The sequence below is a fragment of the Dryas octopetala genome, chromosome 7, assembly GCF_963921425.1.
Source record: "Dryas octopetala chromosome 7, drDryOcto1.1, whole genome shotgun sequence".
NCBI classification, from domain to species: Eukaryota; Viridiplantae; Streptophyta; class Magnoliopsida; order Rosales; family Rosaceae; genus Dryas; species Dryas octopetala.
The window spans coordinates 16199615-16224963 of record NC_141372.1 but is presented as its reverse complement, the minus strand read 5'-3'; the positions used below and the strand labels follow the sequence as shown (position 1 = coordinate 16224963).

The following is a 25349-nucleotide window of genomic DNA, read 5'->3' as shown; positions in this document are numbered from 1 at the left end:
GAGGTATCCTAAGAACTTATCTTTGATAAATAGGTTTCATAGATGTCATCTAGATCGATAATCAAGATACTATCATGCTCTATGTGTTTGTCGTTTTCATATAATCTTAATGACTCTTGCATAGTTAACAGCTTAGGTAGACGATAATCAAGCTTCCTAGGAACATGTGAGTTAACTAGGTTAAGTTGCGATAATCAAGCTCTTAATCTATGAATAAGGAAAACAATAATTAGGCGAGTGTCCGATAATCAAGGCCTCCCGGCTGGCAAACTTTATTGTATGTGTTCACTTTCAATTGTATGTCACCATAATAGTTGTAATCTTATAATATGTGGTGGATTCTGAATTCTTAACAATGCCGTGTTTTGTGTGTGTGTGTGTGTCTCATCTCTACAAACCCCCCCTATCAGTAGTATTTCTAATATGTCAAGTTGAGTTGGTTTATTGATACTAAACCCATTCTCTGTAGGATCGACCTCGTACTTTGCACCATTTGCTACCATGCGATTCGTGCACTTGCGAGTAAACTTAGAGCTTTGGTAAGTATTTGTGTTAATTAATTTGCTCTAAGAAAACAATCAACATTTATGTGAAGATTGAATGACGCCCTTCGCAGAATTCTGGGGGAGGAAAAGGAATTTACTAGACATACTCACAGCGGCTGTGTTTTTTACTCTGCATGGCCTTTGTGTATTTGCGCCGTTTTTCTTCACCTGGACTGCGTTTTGGGTGGCCTGCGCACTTGTTGTTATGACCGGTTTAGGAGTCACTCTGTCTTTCCATAGACATCTTGCACAGAAGAGTTTCATCTCTGAATTCTTTTATTAATTTCCCCAGTTATATTTGATTGACTAGTTTAAGGTGATGGTTATATTGGCGTGTATTCCTGATGGTGCTTAGAACTTGTGGGCTGCGTTTTAAGTTAAATAATGCTTCCTGGTTATTTGTGTAAAACATAACTCATCAAGTGACTGATAGTGATCTTCCTATTGATTAATTTCATAATATTTTTGTGCATTATTGTATTACATGCTAAGTGGCTATTTTTTAGTGCTACCATCTTAGTATTTCTGACTGTATCTATGTCTCTACAGTAAGCTTCAGAGTGATACTCTCAGAGAGGGTATTTCCATTATTATGAATGTGTCCAGGGAAAAGAAGCGTAACTTCACTGAGACCATTGAACTTTGAAAAACTATGATCCCCAAAAGGACAAGCGTTTCAGTGGTTCTGTTAAGTTGCCACACATTCCTCGTCCAAAGATGAAGGTCTGCATGCTTGGAGATACTCAGCATGTTGAAGAGGTAATGAATTTTTTGCTCAGATAAAGCATCAACATAAGATTGAATTAGTGGATTTCTTTGTGTTCTGTACTGTTTTCTTTGTTGATTTAATTACAGGCTGAGAAGTTAGGTTTGGATTACATGGATGTAGAAGGGTTGAAGAAGCTAAACAAGAACAAGAAATTGGTTAAGAAGTTGGCCAAGAAATACCATGCCTTTTTAGCATCCGAAGCTGTCAATAAGCAGATCCCCCGTCTTTTGGGTCCTGGTCTCAACGAAGCAGGTGGGTAGGCAGTCTGCTTAGGAAGAGTATTTGAAAATTTTTTTGATTGCTGCTTGCTTTCTGAACTGTAATATGTGCATATGCAGTATTGATGTTCTTAAAAAATCATTCCTTTATTTGAACTTTTTTTTTTATGTTGTAAGCTGCTCTGGTATTTATCATGAAGTTTTTGTGAATTGCTCAATCTGTTGAATTGTTAATAGTATTGTTTGAAGATGAAGATTTTGTTGAATTGCTTGTACTTGCATTTGTTTAACTATAGTTCTTTTCTTGTCTTATTTTGGTTCAATTCATATGCGCTGTAGGAAAATTCCCAACCCTTGTTACTCACCAAGAATCACTTGAGTCTAAGGTTTCTGAGACAAAAGCAACAATTAAGTTCCAACTGCAGAAGGTTCTTTGCATGGGAGTTGCTGTGGGAAATGTGTTCATGGAGGAGAAGCAGATATTCCAAAACGTGCAATTGAGTGTTAACTTCCTCGTTTCACTTTTGTGGAATGGTGGCCCAAAGGATGGTGTAAAACAAAAACAAAAAACCAATTTTTTAAAATCAAATCAACACCCGGCCAATTCAATATTCCCCAATAGAGTGAACACCCAACCTAACCAATGAAGGTCCAAGGAGCTGCTTCTGGCTATATAATTCATGTTAACTTTTTGACCAATGGGTCGATCAATGAGGGGGATAGTCGTCAACATGTCATTATTCTATACATACAAGAAAAGCTAAAAAAACCTTGGAAAAAATAAAAAAATACTCTCCTTGTTTGACCAGCCGTAGTGGGATGTAAAAGCAGCCCACTCCCACAATCCCACTAAGTGAAATTTCCGAAGGAGATATCAGCAAGAAAGGAATTTCTGAGAGGCCAACATAGATCTAGAGATTATACCAAGAAGCTCGTTCTCTGAGAATCAGACATCACAAGTGAACAATTGTTTCACTTACTGTTTCTGATCACTAGCTTTCCTCTTTATCTTTCATTTCCCTGTCTGTCCAGCTAAACAAACAAGTCATGGCTCTTGAAGTTGGTGTAGCGGTTTTTTCTTCTGTTCTCTCTGTTCTCTTTGACAGGATGGCATCCCGTCCGGTCCTTGACTTCATCCGAGGACACAAAGTCACTGCTGGACGGCTCCGGGAGTTGAAGATGAAGTTGTGGTCAGTGAATGCAGTGCTGGATGATGCAGAAGGGAAGCAAATCAGAGACCCGAGAGTGAGGGAGTGGCTTGATGAGCTTAAAGATGCTGTCCATCATGCAGAGGACCTGTTGGATGAGATCAAGACTGAAGCCCTGCGACGCAAGGTGGAAGAAGAAGAATCTGGGAGCAGCAGCACTCGTCAGGTACACAATATCACTTCTCCTTCCTTGCATGAACTTGACAAAACTCTTGAACCCAGAATATTGGAGATTCTTGAGAGGTTAGAACTTATTGTAAGTGAAAAAGATGTGCTTGGTTTGAAAGAAGATGTTAAGGATAGCCTACATGCATATACAAGGTTACCTACAACTTCTTTGCCTTTGGGAGAAGACTCTGTATATGGAAGGAAGAAGGACCAGGACAACATCATCAAATTATTGCTTACGGATGACGTGACCGTTAATAAGATAAGCGTGATTCCCATTGTGGGCATGGGGGGGATTGGGAAGACCACTCTTGCTCAACTAGTATACAACAATGATCGAGTACAGCAAGAGTTTCACCTCCGAGCATGGGTTTGTGTTTCGGAAGAATTTGATATTGTCAAAATAACACAAACAATTTGTGGGTCAGTCACTTCAGAAACGTGTGATCATATCACAAACCTAGATATGCTTCAAGTTAATCTCAAGAAGGCTTTGACGGGGAAAAAGTTTCTCGTTGTTCTTGATGATGTTTGGAAAGTGAATTATTCCCAATTGGATCTCTTAAATCGTCCCTTTGAGAACGGAAGCCATGGAAGCAAGATCATTGTCACAACACGTTTTGACGATGTTGCATCTATGATGGGCACTCTTGATCAAATTCACCGTCTAGAGCAAATTTCCGAGGATGATTGCTGGTTAATATTTGCAAAACATGCCTTACAAAATGCAGGAGTGAATACACATCCAGATCTTGAAAAAGTTGGAAGACAAATTGTTAGAAAGTGTAAAGGTCTTCCTTTAGCTGCAAGATCACTTGGGAGTTTATTACGCTCTAAATTAGATCCGGAGGAATGGGAAAAGATACTGAAGAATGAAATATGGGAGTTATCAGATATGGAGATTCTGCCGGCTCTATGGTTGAGTTACCATTATCTACCTCCACATCTCAAGCGTTGTTTTATGTATTGTTCAATTTTTCCCAAAGATTATGTATTTGAAAAATCAAAATTGATTTTGATGTGGATGGCTGAAGATCTCTTACAACCTAAAAACAAGAATATAACCATGGAAGAAACTGGGGAGGAATACTTTAATGATCTAATGTCAAGGTCATTTTTTCAACGTTCCGAGTTTCTATTCTCAAGTGGTTTCATCATGCATGACCTTGTTAATGATTTAGCAACATTTTTATCCGGAGAATTTTGTGTTAGGTTGGAGAACAATGATGACTCTGTCAACATTGTGAGCAAGACTCGTCATTTTTCGTATATGAAGGGACTTGATTCTGATGGCTCAGAGAAATTGGAAGCTTTATATGAGGCCAAACATTTACACACTTTTCTACCCTTACCATCATTAAATGTATATGGTGTACTGCATGATCTCTTGCCCGCGATGCAATATCTAAGATTGATCAATTTATCAAGATATGATATTCATGAGTTGCCAAATTCAATCGGTAGCTTGAAGCATCTTAGGTACTTGGACTTATCTGGCAGTCGAATCCAAAAGTTACCTGACACGATGTGTACTTTACATAATTTACAGACGTTATTGTTGGAATGGTGCCGTGTTCTTGCTGAGTTGCCAACTAACTTTGGAAGACTAATCAGCTTGCGCCATCTTAATATCAGATGCCCAAAGTTGGAAAAAATGCCACCACATATGGGAAGATTGAGAGATCTACAAACGTTTGAAGGCGAGTTTGTCCTAGACAAAGACACTGGGCGTAACATTGCAGAGTTGAAGGAGCTTAAGTCTTTGCACGGACAACTTTATATTTCTGGGCTTCATAATATTGTGAGGGCCGAGGATGCTTTGGAGGCCAATATGAGGGATAAGAAGTATCTCAATCAACTATGTTTAAAATGGGGAGGTGATACTGAGGATTCAAAAAAAGATGGAGAAGTGCTTGCCAACCTCCAACCTCATACAAACCTAAAAATACTCACGATCCTTTCTTATGGGGGTACAAGATTTCCTGGTTGGTTAGGAGATCATTCTTCCTCCAATCTAGTTTCTCTAAAACTTGTGAAATGTGAATATTGTTTCTTCTTGCCACCACTTGGGCAGTTACCCTCCCTCAGAGAGCTTGAAATTATTGAGTTAAATGGAGTGGTGTCCATAGGCCCTGAGTTTTATGGTGACGATACTTGTGGAATAAGGGTGCCATTTAGATCTCTGCAAGTTTTGAAATTCATAAGTATGCGGGAGTGGCAAGAATGGTCTTATGTTGGAGGCAATCAAGAGGGTGGAGCTTTTCCTAATCTTTGTGAGCTTGAGTTGAGGGATTGTCCCAAGCTAAGCGGGAGATTCCCGTTAGACTACTTCCCAAAGCTTGAAAAGCTCACAATCTGGAACGCTAATGTAGAATCCCTTGCTACTTCCCAATGCCCTAAACTCCTCCTATCCCTCACTGAATTGGAAATAGAGGAATGCCCAAATTTGGTGTGTTTTCCCGATGGAGGGCTACAAGCGCCCAACTTGACCAAGATGGAGATATGGTTCTGTGAGAAATTGAGGTCACTGCCAGAAGAGATGCACACCCTTCTCCCATCTCTTGAGACTATTTATATAAATGATTGTCCAGAATTGGAATCATTTCCGGAAGGGGGATTGCCACCAAAATTAGAATCACTTAAGATCTATTCCTGCAAAAAAGTGATTGCAAAGCGTATGCAGTGGGGTCTACAAAGACTCACCTGTCTCAAGGATTTGGGTGTCGGCTTCGAAGGATGTGAAGAAGTAGATTCGTTTCCGGAGGAGGGGCTGCTGCCCACCACTCTCATTTCTCTTACCATCTACGATTGTTTGAATCTTAAGACCGTGAACGGCAAGGAGTTGAGACACCTCACCTCTCTTCAAACATTGTGGATTGAGAGGTGCCCTGAGCTCCAGTGCTTGCCAGATGAAGGGCTACCCACTTCTCTTTCTCATCTATCAATCTGGGGTTGTCCTTTGCTAAAACAACGGTGCCAGAGAGAGACAGGGGAAGATTGGCCCAAGATTGCTCACATCCCCAACATATACATCCCCTGACCAATGAATATGATGTGCGACGTCCATGATTGGGTCCCACTTTAATTATTCCATCTCAGTCAGGTACAAATTCTGCAGTCTATGCTTGTAAATTTCATTTTTCAGCAGCGAATCTAAAAGCCCTTACTTTGATCAAACATATATGCATATTCAACAGATCGACATCCAATCGATTGAAATCTCCCCTGGTTTCAAATTTCTCTTACTATTTCTTTTTCGACATATTAGTTTTTACATTTTTTGCTTACTCTTTCGTTCTCCTTAAAATTCAGAAACAAAGTAGATCCAATGGCTGTGTAGACTCCTCTAGTTTACGGTTTGTTCAAATTCCAATGCAAGTCTTAATTCCATTTTAGTGAATTGAGGTTATTCAACATAAGATAAGTTATGTGTAAGATAAGATTTAAACTCAGGTTTAGAAGGATTGCTAGAAATTTCAGAAGTAAGGGAAGACAATAGAATTGCTGAAAATGCCAGATGGGCAAGAATATAAGAAGATATGAACTCAAGAAACAGTTTCTTAGTAGGCTAAGCAGATTAAGACAATGAGAAGATTGAACCTCTTAAAAGATAAAGATAGAGACTGAATTCACTCCAGGTGATTCACACCCAAACTTGGTTTCACACCAAAAATTTCCTTTCTCAAGTTAGAGACCAGAAAATGTTTTGATAACCATTTTGAATCCTAATTAAGAAGACATAGAGTGCAGTTTGAAATATCAATCAATACCAGCTGGTACTGAATTTGGATATGTCCTATATATGTGTTGATGGTGTGGCATAATACTCTAATGCTTAAACATATGCCGAATGTTGTGATATAATACTAATGCTAGCATGCAAATTGTAGATCCAGAGCATTGTGAACAATAAGCCTTGATTGTTTGTCTCAAGTAGAACAAGAAATTAGGATTCCAACTTAACTTGGACTTGAGGTTGAAGAGCTGGGTCCTTGTCTTGCCTGATGTCAATAACTTTATACATCTTTTTCTAAGAATATAAATATATTAGTATAAGAATAGTTCTTAATTTATCAATTTCCTATTTCCTAATAGTATACAATTGTTTTTTGGGTACAAACAGTATTGGATTTTTTTTTTTTTTGGTCCTATACAATAGCATCATCATCTTATATGTTCTGAGTTGGACATTACTTGATTCTTGTATGAGGATGTAAAACTTTTGGGGTTTGTACATTCTTTGTATATGGTTGTGTCCAATTCAATTTTTATATTAATGAATATTTCTTGTGGTCAGGAAGTTGATGGTAGTTTATGATAATAGCAACTTTAGGTTGTAAAATACTGGCATCTGTGGGTCAGAATTGGAGTGTTAAAAGAAAAAGAAATGATAGTAATAAGGCCTTGTGTCAAAGCAGTTAGGGAAATAGTGATATAGGTTTCTCTTGGGAACTCCAGATTTGTTCAAGGTTTCTACTCTTTTTTTTTTCTTTAAAAAAACTGTGATGTCATGCTTCGTGTTTCTGGTTGGTTGCTCCGCTTATCTGTCATTGGTGATTAGAAATGCCACTTTTGCCTCTTGCTTTATGATGTGGAAAGGGGGAAGGAAACAAAAGTAACGTGCTCTATAAGATTGCATGCATTTCCATTCCTTGTTTTGGCTCTCTAGTTTCCCTCTCGTATGTGTGATAGTAGTTGTAATCTTCCCTATTTATTTGCTATTTTTGGTGTGATCAAATCCTGTTTTCTTCTGTTACAGAACCTTCTTTGTCGTGAGCCACTCAAGCTTGTAGATGGTGGTGAATCTCATAGAACTTTTGTTTATATAAAGGATGCTATTGAAGCTTAATTGTTGATGCTTGTAAGTAAAAAAAAAAAAAAAAAAATTGAATTAATATTTAGTATGCAAAGGAAGTTGCCCAGTAGTGCGATATTATTTTCTTCAGGAAAATCCTGCTAGGGCGAATGGTCACATTTTCAATGTGGGCAACCCTAACAATGAAGTTACAGTTAGGTAGCTTGGTGAAATGATGACTGAGGTGAAGAATTGTCTTTGATACTACTTCTTCTCTTTAGTTGATTAAGTTGCATTAGCAGTGTTACTTTAAATTTATGTGGATATGAGGATTGATGTTTCTGCACATTGCAGGTTTATGCAAAGGTAAGTGGTGAACCAAAACTGGAGAAACCCACCATTGATGTAAGCTCTCAAGAATGCTCTGGAGTGGGATAATGATGATAGTGACAAGAAAATTCCTGACATGACTATTTTCAATGAGCAGCTTGGTATATATCCTTGCCTCATCTGTAATCTAATTGAGCTGTGTGATTGAACAGCATTCTGACTGTGTAATGGGCTTTGCATGACAGGTTGGAATCCAAAGACTTCGCTTTGGGACTTGCTTGGGTCATTTTTTTTTTTTGTCATACTGGTGCAGTTAGTGAAATAGTTCATGGTAGGGCTCAGCAATTTGTGATTGAGATGTATGTCTGCAAAATATATCTTGATGTCCTTAGGGAACTATATCATATGTTACTGTAATTTGTCACCAGAGCTTTTGCTACGACATGCTGGGGGCAATAGGCCATTATACAAGTGAAGTCGTTTCTGTTTATTTAGGGGATTTGCTTGTAATTCCTCTGTTTTGTCCTAAGAGTGTTGTATTCTTTTCGATAATCCTCCCAGGCTCTTGTTTTTCTTTTTATTTATTATTAGTTTATTAATTTCATGCATTTTGCAAAATATTAGACAAATCAAAGACTATTTAACCGAAGGATATATGGTGTTAATTTTAGTGTTTATAAAAAACACAATGTCCTATTTATTTGTCATAATTAAGCATCTAAATTGTGTTTGATTTATTTGATTTTTTGTAAGAATGATCATTGAATGAAGATTTAAAAAATGAAAGGTTTTGATTGTTAAATTACAACACGAAGTGGGTCCGCCCTACAAGGAACCCCTTAGAGGGGATATACAATTTAATTATTTTATGTAAGGTATGTTACCTGAGTCCCTTAAATAGAGGAAGCTTTCACTCTTTGATTAATCATTTAAATAAGTTTATAAGAGGATTCTTTGTGTGACCAACTCTACTTTATAGTTTGATGATCGGAGTCCTTTATTTTTAATTCTTCATTCAAGGATCACCTATAAAAAAAAAATTAGACAAATAGGAGACTAATTAACCATTTTATTAGATGCTGATAATTTTAGTGTTTATCAGAAGCACTATGTCTATCTATTTAATTTGTTACAATTAAGTATCTTGATTGTGTTCGATTAATCTAATTTTTTGTAAGAATAATCCTTGAATGAAGAACTATTATATAGAATCATTGAATTACAATGCAAAATGGGTTACAAGAAATCTCATAAAGAAGACTACATACAATATAATTAGAATGCTACTATTCTTACCCTTTTGTCCTATTTTCCTACCCACCACTTTATAAAAATATTAATCACTTGTTTAATTTTTGTGAAATGACCTCTAAAGACTTATGTAAACAAAAATATAGTTTACCCATCCACTTCTCTACACCCACATAAACTCATTTCATCTTCTCTTCGTATTCCACACTTTAATATACAAGGAAAACCACTTTAGATTCATGAACAATAATTTCTTTTTCTTTTTGTCTTCTGCAGAGTAATTCACAATTTGACCCTAAAATATTGTTTACAACATATGATTTTGTCTCGATCATTCATATTCCCAAATTTCCCTTGTTTTTCTAATTGTTTTGTTTGATTTCTTCTCTTATTCACAATCACACCCTAATATAAAAGTTCTTAGGAACATTACAAAGTTATAATTTATGGGTTTATTTAACTTGCCCCCTCCTCTCTCACTCTTTTCCTATTTGATCTAGGAGTATGTATGAGGTTGTATATTGGTTCAAAATTTGGTGGGTGAATAGAGTTTATGGTTTATGGAAGAAAGAGAATATGGAGAAAGAAATTTGGTGGAAAAAATGTTTATTAGTAAGGGTATTTTAGGGACATTGGCGGATGAAAAAAAGAGGATTATTATTTCTTAAAATTTAAAGGGATGTAATTATAGGGTGGGTGAAAAATAGGACATGGAGATGGGAATAGTAGCACTCTATAATTATTATGCACATATAAAGACTCTTACATTAGTCCCTTAAGCTTTCATTAATCATTTAAATAAAGCTATTATACAATTCTTTGTGAGGCCCACTTCACATTAGAATTCGATAATCAAAGCCGTCTATTATTTAAGTCTCCCTTTAAGAATCACCTATGCAAAAAATTAGACAAATCAAAAATTATTTAGACACGTAATTGTATGTATATAATCACACTTACCGTATATGTAATCACACTTACCCAATATGTAACCAGACTTACCCAAGGAATAAAATTTCGGGTTTCGAGGAAATTTCGATGGAAATTTCGATGGAAATTTCGACGGAAATTTCGAAGATTTTTAAATTTCGACAAAAATTCGACGGAAACGATGGAAATTATTATCAAAATACGGAAATTTTGAATGAAACTTCACAATATGTTTATTTAACATATTATCTACTACATTGATAAAAAAACATTGAAAAAAACCAAATTATATGGTAGGTTTCATGTGATATGTGATGAATATAATGCGCGCTGGTGGCAAATACTGTTAAAAAAATGCTTTACTAATTAATAATTACATAAATTTGATTAAACAAACACCTCAGAGATTGTGTAATTTATTTCCAGTTTTTTATAAATGAAAAGAACTTATCACAGCTTTGGATTATTGTTGTTGTGCTTATTTGAAGTTATTCAATTATTACTTTCTTTGGGAATTTCAAGGACGAAATTCTTATAAGAGAGATAGATTGTGAGACCCCGTCTTTTTTCAAGTTTTATTTTAAAAATTTATTTGAGAAATAAAATATTTTGAGTTAATTTTATAATTTTTGTTTTAAATTAGTTTGACCCGTTTTTTGACTTTTCAAACTATTGGACTTTTGACTTCGATTTGTGACTAGTTGGAAAGGTCTCGAACACACGAACACATAAACGTAAACTGTGCATCGATCGAAGCTATAGTTTAAGATATATGAGCATTTAAAACGAGGGATATTTTTGTAAATTTATAAACATGAGTTTTAAAAACTCAAAATTAAATTTTTTATGTTAATTTCTCTCTCCCTCATTAGATCATTCACGTATACTAATAGTTCATATCCTTAACTAACTTTAATGCATTTTTGAAAAATTTTCTCTAAAATAAACTATAGGCCTCACAAAACATGTGTCACTTGGCTCACACCGAAACCAATTACACTTGCCCATCCTCACCGTCCATTCCAATCAAACTAATCAATCAAGGCTGTACGAAGCCCTAGCTTCTCAGCCCCATCGACAACAACACCAGCTCGTTTGACGGAGTCAAAGAGCGGCAAGACCCTGAGGCGGTGGTGGACCGGTCTGGAGAGCTCTTGGGCGAGGTCGATCTCGACGGCGGTGACGCCGATCTCTCTGAGGCGGAGGCCCAGCTTGTCGCCGACGCGAGAGGCGACCTTGGCGTCCCAGAAGATTTGGGAGCGAGGGAAGCGGTTGAGCTTGGCTCGGTACTGGGCTACGAACTATTGCTCCGAGGAGGACGCCATGGCTATGATTGAGGAGCTGCTGGGGTTCGTCACCTGGGCTGTGATTTCCCCTGCCGCGCCCGTTAGACTGGGTATTTGAGATTTTGAGCTCGGGTTACTGTTACAGTGGTAGGCTGGGTATTTGAGCGAAATTTCGCTCAAATTCAAAAAAACTTGCTGTTGGGGCATTCGAAATTTCACTCGAAATTTCGGCGAAATTTCGAATATTTCGCCGAAATTTTCCGAAATTTAGTCGAATTCGTGTTAAAATTTCGGAACCCCTAAAAAACGAAATTTCGCCGAAAACTTCGAAATTTAAACCCTTGGACTTACCAAAGGAGTGGTATGAAAAAGACAGTTTAAGGAAAAGATGAAACAACAATCATTTAGAAAAAGAAAATATAAGGATAAGACAAATAGCAATTAATTAGCAATTATTTAGAAAAATAACAATATAAAGATAAGACCAAAAAAAAAAACAATCATTTAGAAATAATTCAGAATTAAATAAATATAATAAAAAGCCAAACAATTGGCATTTAGGGTATACAAAAAAAAAGTAATATAATAAATTGAGAAATAAATATCAAATATGTATGAGATAAATGGTCATAAAAAATTATGAAGTAAATTTCAAAATTATATATTAATTTAATAAAAAAATTTAACATATATATGGGATTAAGGATTAAATTTTTAGAGTCAAAATTATTAGTTAAATTACATGTGTAGGACTTTGCCATAGCTAGAAGCGAATAACAATTTAATTATATTTAGTATTTAATTCTAATTTTCTATTTAATTATTTTGCATAAAGTCTAATGTATATATATTGTACGTACATAAAGGGAACTTTTATTAATCTCTTAAATGTAGTTCAATGATCGAAATTGTCTATATTTATGTCTTTATTTTAGTATTTATCAGATATTATTTAACGATTTAATCAATCATTTGATTAAATAGAGATAATTTTAGTGTTTATCTAAAACAATATGCTTGTCTATTTATATTGTAACAATTAAGTGTTTAAATGACGTCTGATTTATTTAATATATATATTTTTTTTGTAAAAATGATCATTGAAAGAAGACTTAAAAAGTAGATAGTTTTGATTATTTAACTACAACAAGAAGTGGGCCCTACAAAGAACCCCTTAAAGAGGACTAGCTGCATGAACTTCTCTCTAACAAACTCTTCCCACCATGATGTGAACTGTGAGGTAGCCTCGGTCGAAAGCGGCCGAGCAACCAAAACCAAAGCCAAAGCGTTATGAGCATTGTGAGTATTGGCGGAAGAGACACCGCCAAGAGCTCAAGCGGTTAAAGGACAAATGTAGGGGTTTCAGGCAATACTGAACAAACCCAAACTGATGGGTAACGAACTGAGGATTGTAAACTTCAGCCCCAATCTTTGAACCCTGCTTTTTAAAACCCCCCGTTGCAAGTCATGGGGAAGTAGGAAGCTTTCCCAAAGGTCCCGAAGACGAACTAAAACCGTCTATTTGTTTGATCAAAGTTAGATATACAAATGATTTCTGATTTGACTAATTTTTTGCAAGAATGATCTATGAATAGAGATCTAAAAAATAAACGTTCAGATTGTTGAAAATATATGGAAGTGGGCCCCATGAGCTATCCTACAAATAATTTTATTTGTAGGATCCTACAATGGAGTCTTCTTGATATATACATACATACAGGCTCCTTCTATTGAGATATACCTCAACTTATTTATGTTGAGGTATGACCTTGTTGGGGCCCTGACGAGTCGTTTTGTGTCGATCCGAACAATTTATTTTTTACATCTTCATTGATAGATCATCCTTGCAAAAAATTAGCCAATCGGAAATCATTTGTCTATCTAAATTTGATCAAAGAAATGGACGAACCAAATATTTTCGATAAAACCGTCCATTTGTTTTATCAAAATTAGATAGGCAAATGATTTTCGATTTGACTAATTTTTTACAATGATAATCTATCAATGAAGATGTAAAAAATGAACGGTTTGGATCGACACAAAAAGACTCGTATGGGCCCCAACAAGGTCATACCTCAACATAAATAAGTTGAGAAATACCTCAATAGAAGGAGCCTATATATATGATGTTTGCTTGACAAGAAATAGCCATTGTAGCATGAATTACACTTTAACATAAGATTTTTTGCTTTCCTTTATTTGACCTCACAAATAGAAATCATAATTAATGACCAAAAGATAAAACCACCGATCCGATTATCTGTATGATTTAATCTTAAACTTCATTCATATCCAATAATTCATAAAATTGTGCATTTGTCTCCACTCCACAAATCTAAAGATTAAATCTGCATAGGATAGGGAATTTAATATGTATGTGGATTTCTGTACGTCCTACAGCTTTTTCTTGCTGTTGGCACTAAGTTGCCGTTGGAGCATGTATTTACTCAATTGCCCCTGAGGTTGCTGAGAAACACATTGTTATTGAAGGGGACTTGGTTGGACATTTATGCAAATCAAGGTGGAAGTGGTAGATTTATTATTATATTTGGTGCCTCAATCTCTTTGAGGTACAATATTCATTTAATTCCTGCATAATGGGAATAATTAGTTATATTATCCCAAGACTTGTTATCGGGTAAGGTCATGTTCATGTGTGTGTGTGTATTCTTTGGAATATATTAATATATCTGTGTTTCATAAATCTGATTATCTGAATGTTTATTTTTTATTTTTTTTATTTTGTGAATGCCATTATGCCAATATCCATTCTCTGGGCATTTGTTCAGTTTGTCTACGCAATTGTCACACAGGTGAGTTGCAGGATTAATATTTAGAATTTCTACAATTGCATCAATTTTTGTTATTCTTTTGTTAGAGATTTTAGACTGTGAGATTCCTATATATGATTACTTGTAATGAAGATGGGAAGTTCATTCAAGAAGGCTATATTTTGATAGATCAAAATGAAATGCCTCTCTCGGTTTCACTCAAACCCATCATAATACTAGTAAAATTCAATAGAATGAAGTCAAGTGATTTGATGCATTGCAATGTACATTGCTTAAACTTTATCTAGACAGACAAAAGCTCATTTGTTCTATGTAGTTTTGACATTTTATTTACTTTTTATTGTAAATTAATTTCATCCCAAAGTGTATACATTCAACTTAATTCTTTTCACAAAAAGAAAAAACTTAGAATCAAGTTTGGTAGATGATTAGATCATAAGTTGACCCAATGTTCACACATCCATCATTGCTAGACACATCAAAACAATAAAATTTCAGAAATTCAAGTCTCTTTTTTTATTTTATTTTTTTAATTTTTTTATTTATTACAGTGAGGAGGAAAGAAGGTTCAAATCCGGATGTGTAAAGGGGAGAGCTTTTGTCCTGGGCCAACTAAGCCAACCCCAATTCACATTTCAAGTCTCTTTTTAAGCTTAATAGAAGAAAATAAGCTCATATTCTTTTTTGACATCTATGTTCCCATGTCTGCCAAGGAGCATTTTTACTTATTCAGTATACCTTACATATATCATGAGTAGGAAAGGCATGCAATTCCGCCGAGATATAAGGGCAGTGGTTGGAACTTGGCAGTATAATAATGAATTAATGATTGCCATCAAGGTATAATATAATCACTATGAGAAAATTAGCAGTATAACAATTATCAAACAATGCCCAAATTCTAGAAATGTATATTACATGAATAAGAGAGAGACCCATATCAAGAAATGTAAACAGTCAGCTGACTCTGAACGCTAGAAGAAGGAACCTTCGAATAAATAAAAGATTTTCCAAATAGTATATAGCTGCACCAGCCCAAAATAATAAATCAAGCAAGCCAAACTCAATGCACAGCAAAACCTGCTATGAAAAACGCACAGAAAAAACCACTAAAGGAAAAAAATTAAAACAAAATCATTAAACTAAATGAAGAAAACCCAATGACCAAAATTTATTGTGCAGCTTTAAAACCCAAAATGTATTTAACTTGAAATTCAAATTGGAAGAGACACAAACAGAGAAAAGAAGCTTACCAAGATCACCGAGTAGAGAGAGACAACGAGCAGATTGTAGCATAAGACCAGGGCGAATCCAGAATTTGAAACTGGGGTGGGCTGAAAAACTCCTCGACGGTACGAGGAAAAGCAGCAATATGCAACTAATAAGAATTAAAAAATAATAATAATAATAATAATAATTGTGTTTTTTTTTTTTTTTTAATCACAGGCTTAGTTTTTAGTAACATACTAACGTAGGTTTTAAAAAAAATAAAAATAAAAATTGGGATCGGCTTTAACCTTCTATGTACATCGCATAAGATGAACAAATAAGTCTAAAAAAGTGATTGTGGTCAAATATGATAATTGAACGGCTAGGTTGAGACTGAGAAAAAAAAAAAAAAAAAAGGATAAAAACAATGTTTTATCGTTTTTTAAAAAACTCCATTGTTTAGTTTTATTTCTAAAAGTTATTTTTAAAAAGACTAATAATAAACATGTTTTTTTTTTTTTCACTTAAAATCGCTTAATTAACCTTTTTTCATGTCCTCTTCTTAACCTATTACTATAAGGAAACCGACTAATATACAATTGTAGTAGAGTTGTACATTAATTACTATACCTAATGGAGTATAACAACTAGGATTTTGGAATTTTTGTTTGTCTTGCTTAACCGTGGAATTTAAATCTAAGTATTTATGTAATTCTATTCACACTTAAAGGTGAAACAAATTCAGTTCTTTTTTTTTTCTTCATACCCTTGCACAATAAATTCATGGCTAAGATTTTTTTTTTTTCCAAGTCTAAGATTAATAGTTAAAGCATAAACAAGTAGAGAAAAAGCAAACATAGGATCCGGATGCGATTAGCTAGGTAACCACCTAAGATTAGCTAGGTAACCACCTAAGACTACGCTTTTGTTTGTTGTTATGGTTTTAGAGTCCTACCAAGTTTTATCTAGTTGTCCTCAATTTCCACATGTCAATTTCTTTGGGGAAGGGAGAACGAGGATTATTAGAGCACATATCTTCTCAAACGGATAAAACCCAAACCATGTAATTAAGGAAGAATTTTGAAAAGCAACGAGGGACCATAGCACGGTCAGACCTGATAATGACTCTACTCTGTTTGTAAACCTCAAATAAAAATAACCCAATAATATTCTCACACAAATCTAACTAATAAAATCAAGAAAGATGATAGAAGCAAACGAGAGCAAAAAAAGAATTTGACTTTTCATTAGTCTCTCACATCATAAATGCATCCACTATATCTCAGTTGTATGGTATGACAAAAGCCAAAATACAAAGTGACTGTTGGTACCAGGCCCAAAAGGACTGCCACGTGTCACTTCTTAAAAAATCGCAACAGGAAAAAGAAGAGGACTACAAAAGTCAAGGTAGTCAAACTCACTGCTTAAGGACTAGCTATTGTATTTTAGGGATTCTTAGAATGTGTGTCCCTGTCTCAGCCCCCTTGATTTGAAACGCAAGAGTCAAGACCCATGATACAATGAAAATAATGAATCACCCTGCACTTTTTGAAATTCTCTCTCATTAGGGTTCATGTTAAGAATGACTGTACTACAAGCCTAATAGAATGTTACATATGCCAAAGTCTAGTCTCTGAGTGAAAACTGACAGGACCGCCCCCGGATTTCCACCCTGAAACCCGGAGAGGTCCTGCGGGAATCCAAAATCAAGGAAAATCCTACCGAAAATTCGGCAAAACCTCCCCTGAAAATGGACTAACCCAGAAACTTCAAAAACCTGTTAAGCACTTCTAAGTCTTTCAGCCACCTCTACCACAAGCAAATAAAGGGTCTCGGACCCAACAATTTTCAAAGAAAACCCACTTTAACCTTAGGAGTTGTTATCAGAGCCACTAATCATTTACAATAAGTTTTTACAAAAATAAACATGGCGCCTACAGGGTCCGGGAATGAGAAATGGATGCTATGCCTCGACGCGTTTGGCTCGACCTCCACCAAAGCTACAACCTGGGGGAAACAATTTGACAAACAAGTAAACCGTGAGATGACTCAGTGAGTGGACAAGTTTATGGAAATGAAAAGAAAGAAAATCTTCTTGTTTAGAAAATCCTTCAAAAACACATTTAGCTCTAAAACCTCACGTCACTCTTTGAAATCCCCCAGTTTTAAAATCATTTCCAAGCTTTAAGAATATTATGAAATCAATGGAACTTAGGAAAAATAACTCAAAACACTTTTCTCAAAAGCCAATCATTTAATTTATCAAAATCATAATAAAATCGAAATCATTATAAAACTCGAAAGATATTTCTCACTTGAAATCCATATTTAAACTCTTGAAGATACCAATTTCATTTTCCACCATGCTATATACCCTGAATAACCTGGCCACACACACGCGTGGAGTAAATCCAACACGTGCAGGCAATATCCTGGCCATACACACGCGTGGAGTAAATCCAACACGTGCAGGCAATATCCTGGCCATACACACGCGTGGAATAAATCCAACACGTGCAGGCAATATCCTGGCCATACACACGCGTGGAGTAAATCCAACACGTGCAGGCAATATCCTGGCCATACACACGTGTGAATAAATTCAGCACGTGCAGGCAATTCTGTAATACGTACACGCAGAGCAGCCCCCAAAGGGCGAAGCATCCCGACACACGGCCCAAAGCCTGTATGTGCATCGTGATGGGTCCCAAAGACCTATTAAATCTGATAACCTGGAGGGTACTGCAAAGGTGGTTTGAAAACCATTTTTAATATCTCAATGCCACGCAAAATAATTTCTTAAAAATGAAAAGTCCCAATGAGATTATCACACATTTTATTTGCTATCAGCTCAAGGCTTACTCAAAACTTTGAAATCGATTTATTTTCAATAAATTCTTGTATAAATCATGTTTGAAATCGTATATCTCTCTCGACTCTTAAAACCAAATTAATTCATCAATCTCGTGTGAAAAATCATTTAATAAGACTTAAGGTAAGAACATTAATCAAACTAATGGAAATGTAAACTTTAAAAATCATAATCATTTATAACAAATTCAACCCCAAATTATTTTAACTCAAACCATACTCAAATAAAACTCGGGATAAGCAAATAAATTAAACCATAAAGTAAACAAAATGCTTTTAAAACAAAAGTCCACTCACAGTGATAGCCCTAGCTTCGATCCTCCGCCGGATCGTCACGAGCCACGGTTGTCTCGCCTAAGATGGAGGTGATTGGCGCCGGAAAACTGGTCGGAGAAGGGAGGAGAAGCCGGCGGTCAAGACTGCCCTTTCCAAGCTGGATTCGCGTGCAGAGGCGGCTGGGCTGGCTGGAAGAGGGCCGGGCTGAACTAATCGGCCGACGTGGGAGGTCGCCGGTGGTCGGGTCGATGGAAAAGCCGCCGAAAGTGGCTGGGTAGCTGGGTTGGCCGCGCACAGAGAAAAGGGGGAGAGAGAAGGCCGGGGGGTGGTCGGCGCCTGGGGGAAAGCTCGCCGGAGCCAGAGGCCAGGTCGGCAAGTGGTGGTCGACGGCGAGGTGAGTGGGGGTGGCTGGGGCTGGTGCGCGCAGGGGAGAGGGTGCGGGGGTGGAGTGAAGACAGGGAGAGAGAGAGTGCGGGGAGAAAGATATATAAAGGAGAGAGAGAATGTTCTAGAGAGAGAGAGAAATTTCTAGAAAATCTGATTTTTAAACCCCAATTTGTCATTTTACGAAATTGCCCCTCGCTTCAAACGCCCATATCTTTCAAACTGTAACTCGGATCGAAGCGTGCTACGTGTCTATGAACTCATGAACTCGAAACCTTTTCAACGGACCTAAAGTCAAAATCGAAAGCCCTTTTATTTTAAAAGTCAACTTTTGAGTCAAACCCAATTTAAAACAAAAAAAAACTAAAAATTTAAATCAAAACCCCTTTTTATTTTCCAAATACAATTCAACATCATTTTTAAAAAAATCTCTTAAAAACATAGTTAAATAAAAAATTTAAATTTCTAGTAAAAATTTGGGTCGGGTCGTTACAACCTTCCCCCCTTACAAAAATTTCGTCCTCGAAATTTAGTAGAAAACTTTAATTTAAGTGAATTGTAGTTGCAAACTTTTATCGCCCATCAAATCAACCCTCCTTTCAACAACCATAAATAAATTTAACCAAGTCTCAAAATAAAAACTTGAAAATGCGATAGAAACGTCAGACTCTAAATAAAGTTTTCAGGGATAACACTATTACGAAGTAAATCAATTTAAAATCTTTAAATCATTTGAAAACCACTCTAACCTACAAAGCGAGAAAATTTATCTCTTATCGACAAATCAAACGAGAATATGTGACACGCAAGAGTGTGTGTATGTCCCAGAGTCTATCAAAATATTGCCTTATGCCTAGAGATGGATAACGTACCCATGATGACATCTGGTGGCGCCAAAGCGTCCTGCTGCGTCATGACGAAAACTCTGCCCTGGTCTCTGGGGCGTCCTGGTTGACCCCTCTGCTGTCCTCCATCTCTAATGACATGGCTGGACTGAGCTCTATTACTAGACGTTGCACCTGCGGTCTGCACTACTCTTTGCCCCTGACTCTGGGCACCTGAAGTCTGTCCCTGTTGAGGGGCCAATCCCGAAGATCCTCCAATATATGATCCAACCGAGAGACTTGACCAAAGTTAATCTCTCCTTATATGTTGTACCTCGCTTCTCTGATCCGAACAAAGGTAGGTTGTCGCTATGTCGATATCCAGAGGTGAGCCACAAGCTCCTGTCTCGAAATTATGGTGATGACATGCCCTGAAATTTGTTAGGTGATCCATTAAAAATTTTATCATTGTACCATGGAAGTATACGTCACGAATAGGTAACGAGAGAACGTCTTCGTGTCCATAAAAATCAAGATGAGACGTCAGGATCGTTATCAGTGCATGATCGTGTATTACACTGTCCATTCGTGACAATTCAAGATCGGTATGCTAACTTATTTGCTTGACTTGACTCATAAATCCTCAACTAGCGCGATTAACCATCGTAATGCAAATAACCTTTCTCCTTACTTGAAGGAAACCAAAAGTCTTGCTCCAAGTGATTAGTCTCTGTGGTCCATCACGCTTCCGCTGCGCTACTCCGATTAACCCTTTAATCTCTAAATGTATCCAACATAATTATGATCGCAACTTCAAGTATCAATAATTACTACATCTTCCACACCATTCCTTACGTATCCATGAAAAATGAGGAATAAATTCTGATCGTGAATTAAGGAGTTAAGGCTGAAATATAGGCGTACCGTAGTCCTAACACTCACGTTAATCGAACAAACTATACCCCCAAAACTTACCACAACTTCTTGAGGTCGGCCACGTCGAGGAGGCATATCCATACAAGCTGAGGAAAACCTTTGCGTTCACCGAAGGATGCACACGAGGTGCCGAGTCTACAGGAATTTAAAACCTAATGCTCTGATACCAAGTTGACAGGACCGCCCCCGGATTTCCACCCTGAAACCCGGAGAGGTCCTGCGGGAATCCAAAATCAAGGAAAATCCTACCGAAAATTCGGCAAAACCTCCCCTGAAAATGGACTAACCCAGAAACTTCAAAAACCTGTTAAGCACTTCTAAGTCTTTCAGCCACCTCTACCACAAGCAAATAAAGGGTCTCGGACCCAACAATTTTCAAAGAAAACCCACTTTAACCTTAGGAGTTGTTATCAGAGCCACTAATCATTTACAATAAGTTTTTACAAAAATAAACATGGCGCCTACAGGGTCCGGGAATGAGAAATGGATGCTATGCCTCGACGCGTTTGGCTCGACCTCCACCAAAGCTACAACCTGGGGGAAACAATTTGACAAACAAGTAAACCGTGAGATGACTCAGTGAGTGGACAAGTTTATGGAAATGAAAAGAAAGAAAATCTTCTTGTTTAGAAAATCCTTCAAAAACACATTTAGCTCTAAAACCTCACGTCACTCTTTGAAATCCCCCAGTTTTAAAATCATTTCCAAGCTTTAAGAATATTATGAAATCAATGGAACTTAGGAAAAATAACTCAAAACACTTTTCTCAAAAGCCAATCATTTAATTTATCAAAATCATAATAAAATCGAAATCATTATAAAACTCGAAAGATATTTCTCACTTGAAATCCATATTTAAACTCTTGAAGATACCAATTTCATTTTCCACCATGCTATATACCCTGAATAACCTGGCCACACACACGCGTGGAGTAAATCCAACACGTGCAGGCAATATCCTGGCCATACACACGCGTGGAGTAAATCCAACACGTGCAGGCAATATCCTGGCCATACACACGCGTGGAATAAATCCAACACGTGCAGGCAATATCCTGGCCATACACACGCGTGGAGTAAATCCAACACGTGCAGGCAATATCCTGGCCATACACACGTGTGAATAAATTCAGCACGTGCAGGCAATTCTGTAATACGTACACGCAGAGCAGCCCCCAAAGGGCGAAGCATCCCGACACACGGCCCAAAGCCTGTATGTGCATCGTGATGGGTCCCAAAGACCTATTAAATCTGATAACCTGGAGGGTACTGCAAAGGTGGTTTGAAAACCATTTTTAATATCTCAATGCCACGCAAAATAATTTCTTAAAAATGAAAAGTCCCAATGAGATTATCACACATTTTATTTGCTATCAGCTCAAGGCTTACTCAAAACTTTGAAATCGATTTATTTTCAATAAATTCTTGTATAAATCATGTTTGAAATCGTATATCTCTCTCGACTCTTAAAACCAAATTAATTCATCAATCTCGTGTGAAAAATCATTTAATAAGACTTAAGGTAAGAACATTAATCAAACTAATGGAAATGTAAACTTTAAAAATCATAATCATTTATAACAAATTCAACCCCAAATTATTTTAACTCAAACCATACTCAAATAAAACTCGGGATAAGCAAATAAATTAAACCATAAAGTAAACAAAATGCTTTTAAAACAAAAGTCCACTCACAGTGATAGCCCTAGCTTCGATCCTCCGCCGGATCGTCACGAGCCACGGTTGTCTCGCCTAAGATGGAGGTGATTGGCGCCGGAAAACTGGTCGGAGAAGGGAGGAGAAGCCGGCGGTCAAGACTGCCCTTTCCAAGCTGGATTCGCGTGCAGAGGCGGCTGGGCTGGCTGGAAGAGGGCCGGGCTGAACTAATCGGCCGACGTGGGAGGTCGCCGGTGGTCGGGTCGATGGAAAAGCCGCCGAAAGTGGCTGGGTAGCTGGGTTGGCCGCGCACAGAGAAAAGGGGGAGAGAGAAGGCCGGGGGGTGGTCGGCGCCTGGGGGAAAGCTCGCCGGAGCCAGAGGCCAGGTCGGCAAGTGGTGGTCGACGGCGAGGTGAGTGGGGGTGGCTGGGGCTGGTGCGCGCAGGGGAGAGGGTGCGGGGGTGGAGTGAAGACAGGGAGAGAGAGAGTGCGGGGAGAAAGATATATAAAGGAGAGAGAGAGAATGTTCTAGAGAGAGAGAGAAATTTCTAGAAAATCTGATTTTTAAACCCCAATTTGTCATTTTACGAAATTGCCCCTCGCTTCAAACGCCCATATCTTTCAAACTGTAACTCGGATCGAAGCGTGCTACGTGTCTATGAACTCATGAACTCGAAACCTTTTCAACGGACCTAAAGTCAAAATCGAAAGCCCTTTTATTTTAAAAGTCAACTTTTGAGTCAAACCCAATTTAAAACAAAAAAAAACTAAAAATTTAAATCAAAACCCCTTTTTATTTTCCAAATACAATTCAACATCATTTTTAAAAAAATCTCTTAAAAACATAGTTAAATAAAAAATTTAAATTTCTAGTAAAAATTTGGGTCGGGTCGTTACAAAAACCCTCATCCACTTACGCTCCGCAAAAGCTGGGACGCATGCTCCAGCCTTACTTACTGGGCGAGGACCCTAATTGTTGTAGCATGATTTCACCAAGTAGATGAACTCAGAAAAATCTTGCAAACACGAACACACCTTTGGGAGGTAAGGTGTAATAACTCAACCCAAATTTTAGTAGAAATTTTAATTTTTATTGGTTGTGGATGTTTATGACCTCAGGAGAAAAGTTTGGGTTTCTAATGGGAATTAATTGAAAGGTATCTTTAAAAATTGTGAAATTGACATGGTTGGATAGAGTACGAACTCACGAACGAGTAGGTGAAAACGGATCTCGAATGGGAGTTATGTGGAAGAAATCATATGTGTATATTGGTTAGGGGAAAATAGTACATTTGAACCCCAAAAAAAGAAAAAAAAAAAAAACCAGCCAAGGCATGCTTGTGACACATGCACGTCCAAAAAATATAAAAATAAAAGAGAAAGAAGAAGTTTTTTTTTTTTTTTTGGAAGTGTAGAAACTTCCTTAGAGGTGTGTGTGTGTGTGTGTGTGTGTGTGTGTGTGTGTGTGTGTGTGTTCAGTGGTGTTATAAGGTGGCCGGGGTGTAGACAAAACCAAACACCCAATAGAGAAGAAAGAAGAGAAACCGAGAGAAAAAGAGAAAAAAAGAGAAAAAGGAAAGGAGAGAGAGAAAGAGAGGAAGAGAGAGGATCGAAGGACGACCGGAAGGAACTAGACAATTTCTATAGGGGAATTGAGCATAATTCTGAGGTTCAAGGGATCCTAAGAAGGATCGAACATAGCTCAGCTAAATCAGCAAGTGGACTTTGTTTTATAAAATGATTTAAGATGTTGGTTCAAATTTCTAATTACTTATTTGACAAATTAAATTGAGTTTTATTTTACTTGAGAATTATTAAGTGATGATTTCATTTTGGGAAGTTTATCTATTCAATTTGTGAATTATATATATTAATGGAAAGAATAATGTGTTATTTATGCATTTAGTTGAATTTCATGTGATGCTCGGATTTTATAAGCCAATTTCTCAAAGATTTGGAATTTATGATGCGTAAGTTGGACTTTGTTTTATAAATCTTTTATGCAATTTATGATTATTTATTTTTAAGAAATTTATTTAATTATTGCATTCATGCTCAGTTGTTTGAGAGATTTAAACAAACTAGTGCACATTTATTCATATCGAAATGAGGAAAATAATATTGATTTACTATTGCTGTTTGGAAGCATGAATTTATGATTTACTATCTTGCCATTTTCGATTAATAATTTATGAGATGTTTTGGAAATCTGTTGGATTGCATAAGTTTGAAAATCATTTATTAAGTAAATATTTTGATTTGAGTAAATGATGAGTTTAGGGTTGCATTACATGATTTCCATATGGATAGTTTTTGGAAATGCTTTTTTGCATTATTTTGGGGAAGTTTTATTATTGAATTTTCGTTCATTGGAAACAATTTTCGATCGAGCAATTTTCAAGGTTTGAAAATGATTTATTAAGCGAATTTATGAAAGAGTTATATTTTCAGTTTTCATATATGAATAAATATTGTTCTGAGTTGTGGATTATTGAGTATGGAAAGCGGTTTCAAACCACCATGTTAGTGCCCTCCTCTTGACAGGTACAAATTTGCTCTGCACTCACCTAGAGATGACTTGATGGTGTATGATCATCATTATTAGCTCTTCATGCTCATATGACCAGATGAGCTTGCCCATGCATCGAGATCACTTTCAACGGGAAGTGGCTAGCTTATGATCCTGCCCGTGCATCGAGATCACTCTGCACGGGAAGTGGCTAGCTTCTGATCCTGCATGTGCACCGAGATCACTTTGCACAGGCAGTGGCTAGCTTATGAGTCTGTCCGTGCATTGAGATCACTCTACACAGGATGTGGCTAATTTATGTGTCTACCTGTGCATCGAGATCGCTTTGCACTGGATGTGACTAGCTTATGTGTCTGCCCGTGCATCGAGAT

The 25349-nt window shown here is 36.9% G+C and overlaps 1 protein-coding gene and 1 pseudogene across 4 annotated transcripts; both read left to right on the top strand.

Annotated features, from left to right (window-relative positions):
• Positions 1-1098: 1098 nt before the first annotated feature.
• On the top strand, positions 1099-2033 carry LOC147280096 (large ribosomal subunit protein uL1-like; annotated as a pseudogene).
• Positions 2034-2362: 329 nt separating this feature from the next.
• Positions 2363-8196, top strand: LOC147280095 (putative disease resistance RPP13-like protein 1). 4 transcript variants are annotated; one of them, XR_015123414.1, is made up of 3 exons: positions 2363-6011; positions 7668-7947; positions 8058-8196. XR_015123414.1 is itself a non-coding variant. In XM_086251370.1 (2 exons), the coding sequence occupies exons 1-2, from the start codon at positions 2580-2582 to the stop codon at positions 5549-5551; spliced, it is 2703 nt and encodes a 900-aa protein (XP_086107496.1). In that variant the 5' UTR covers positions 2363-2579; the 3' UTR covers positions 5552-5691. The 4 variants fall into 4 exon arrangements, 1 of the variants encoding a protein (XP_086107496.1); XR_015123416.1 differs by lacking the exon at positions 8058-8196 and having other exon boundaries at positions 7668-7769; positions 7855-7871; XR_015123415.1 differs by lacking the exon at positions 7668-7947 and having other exon boundaries at positions 8058-8178.
• Positions 8197-25349: the final 17153 nt, after the last annotated feature.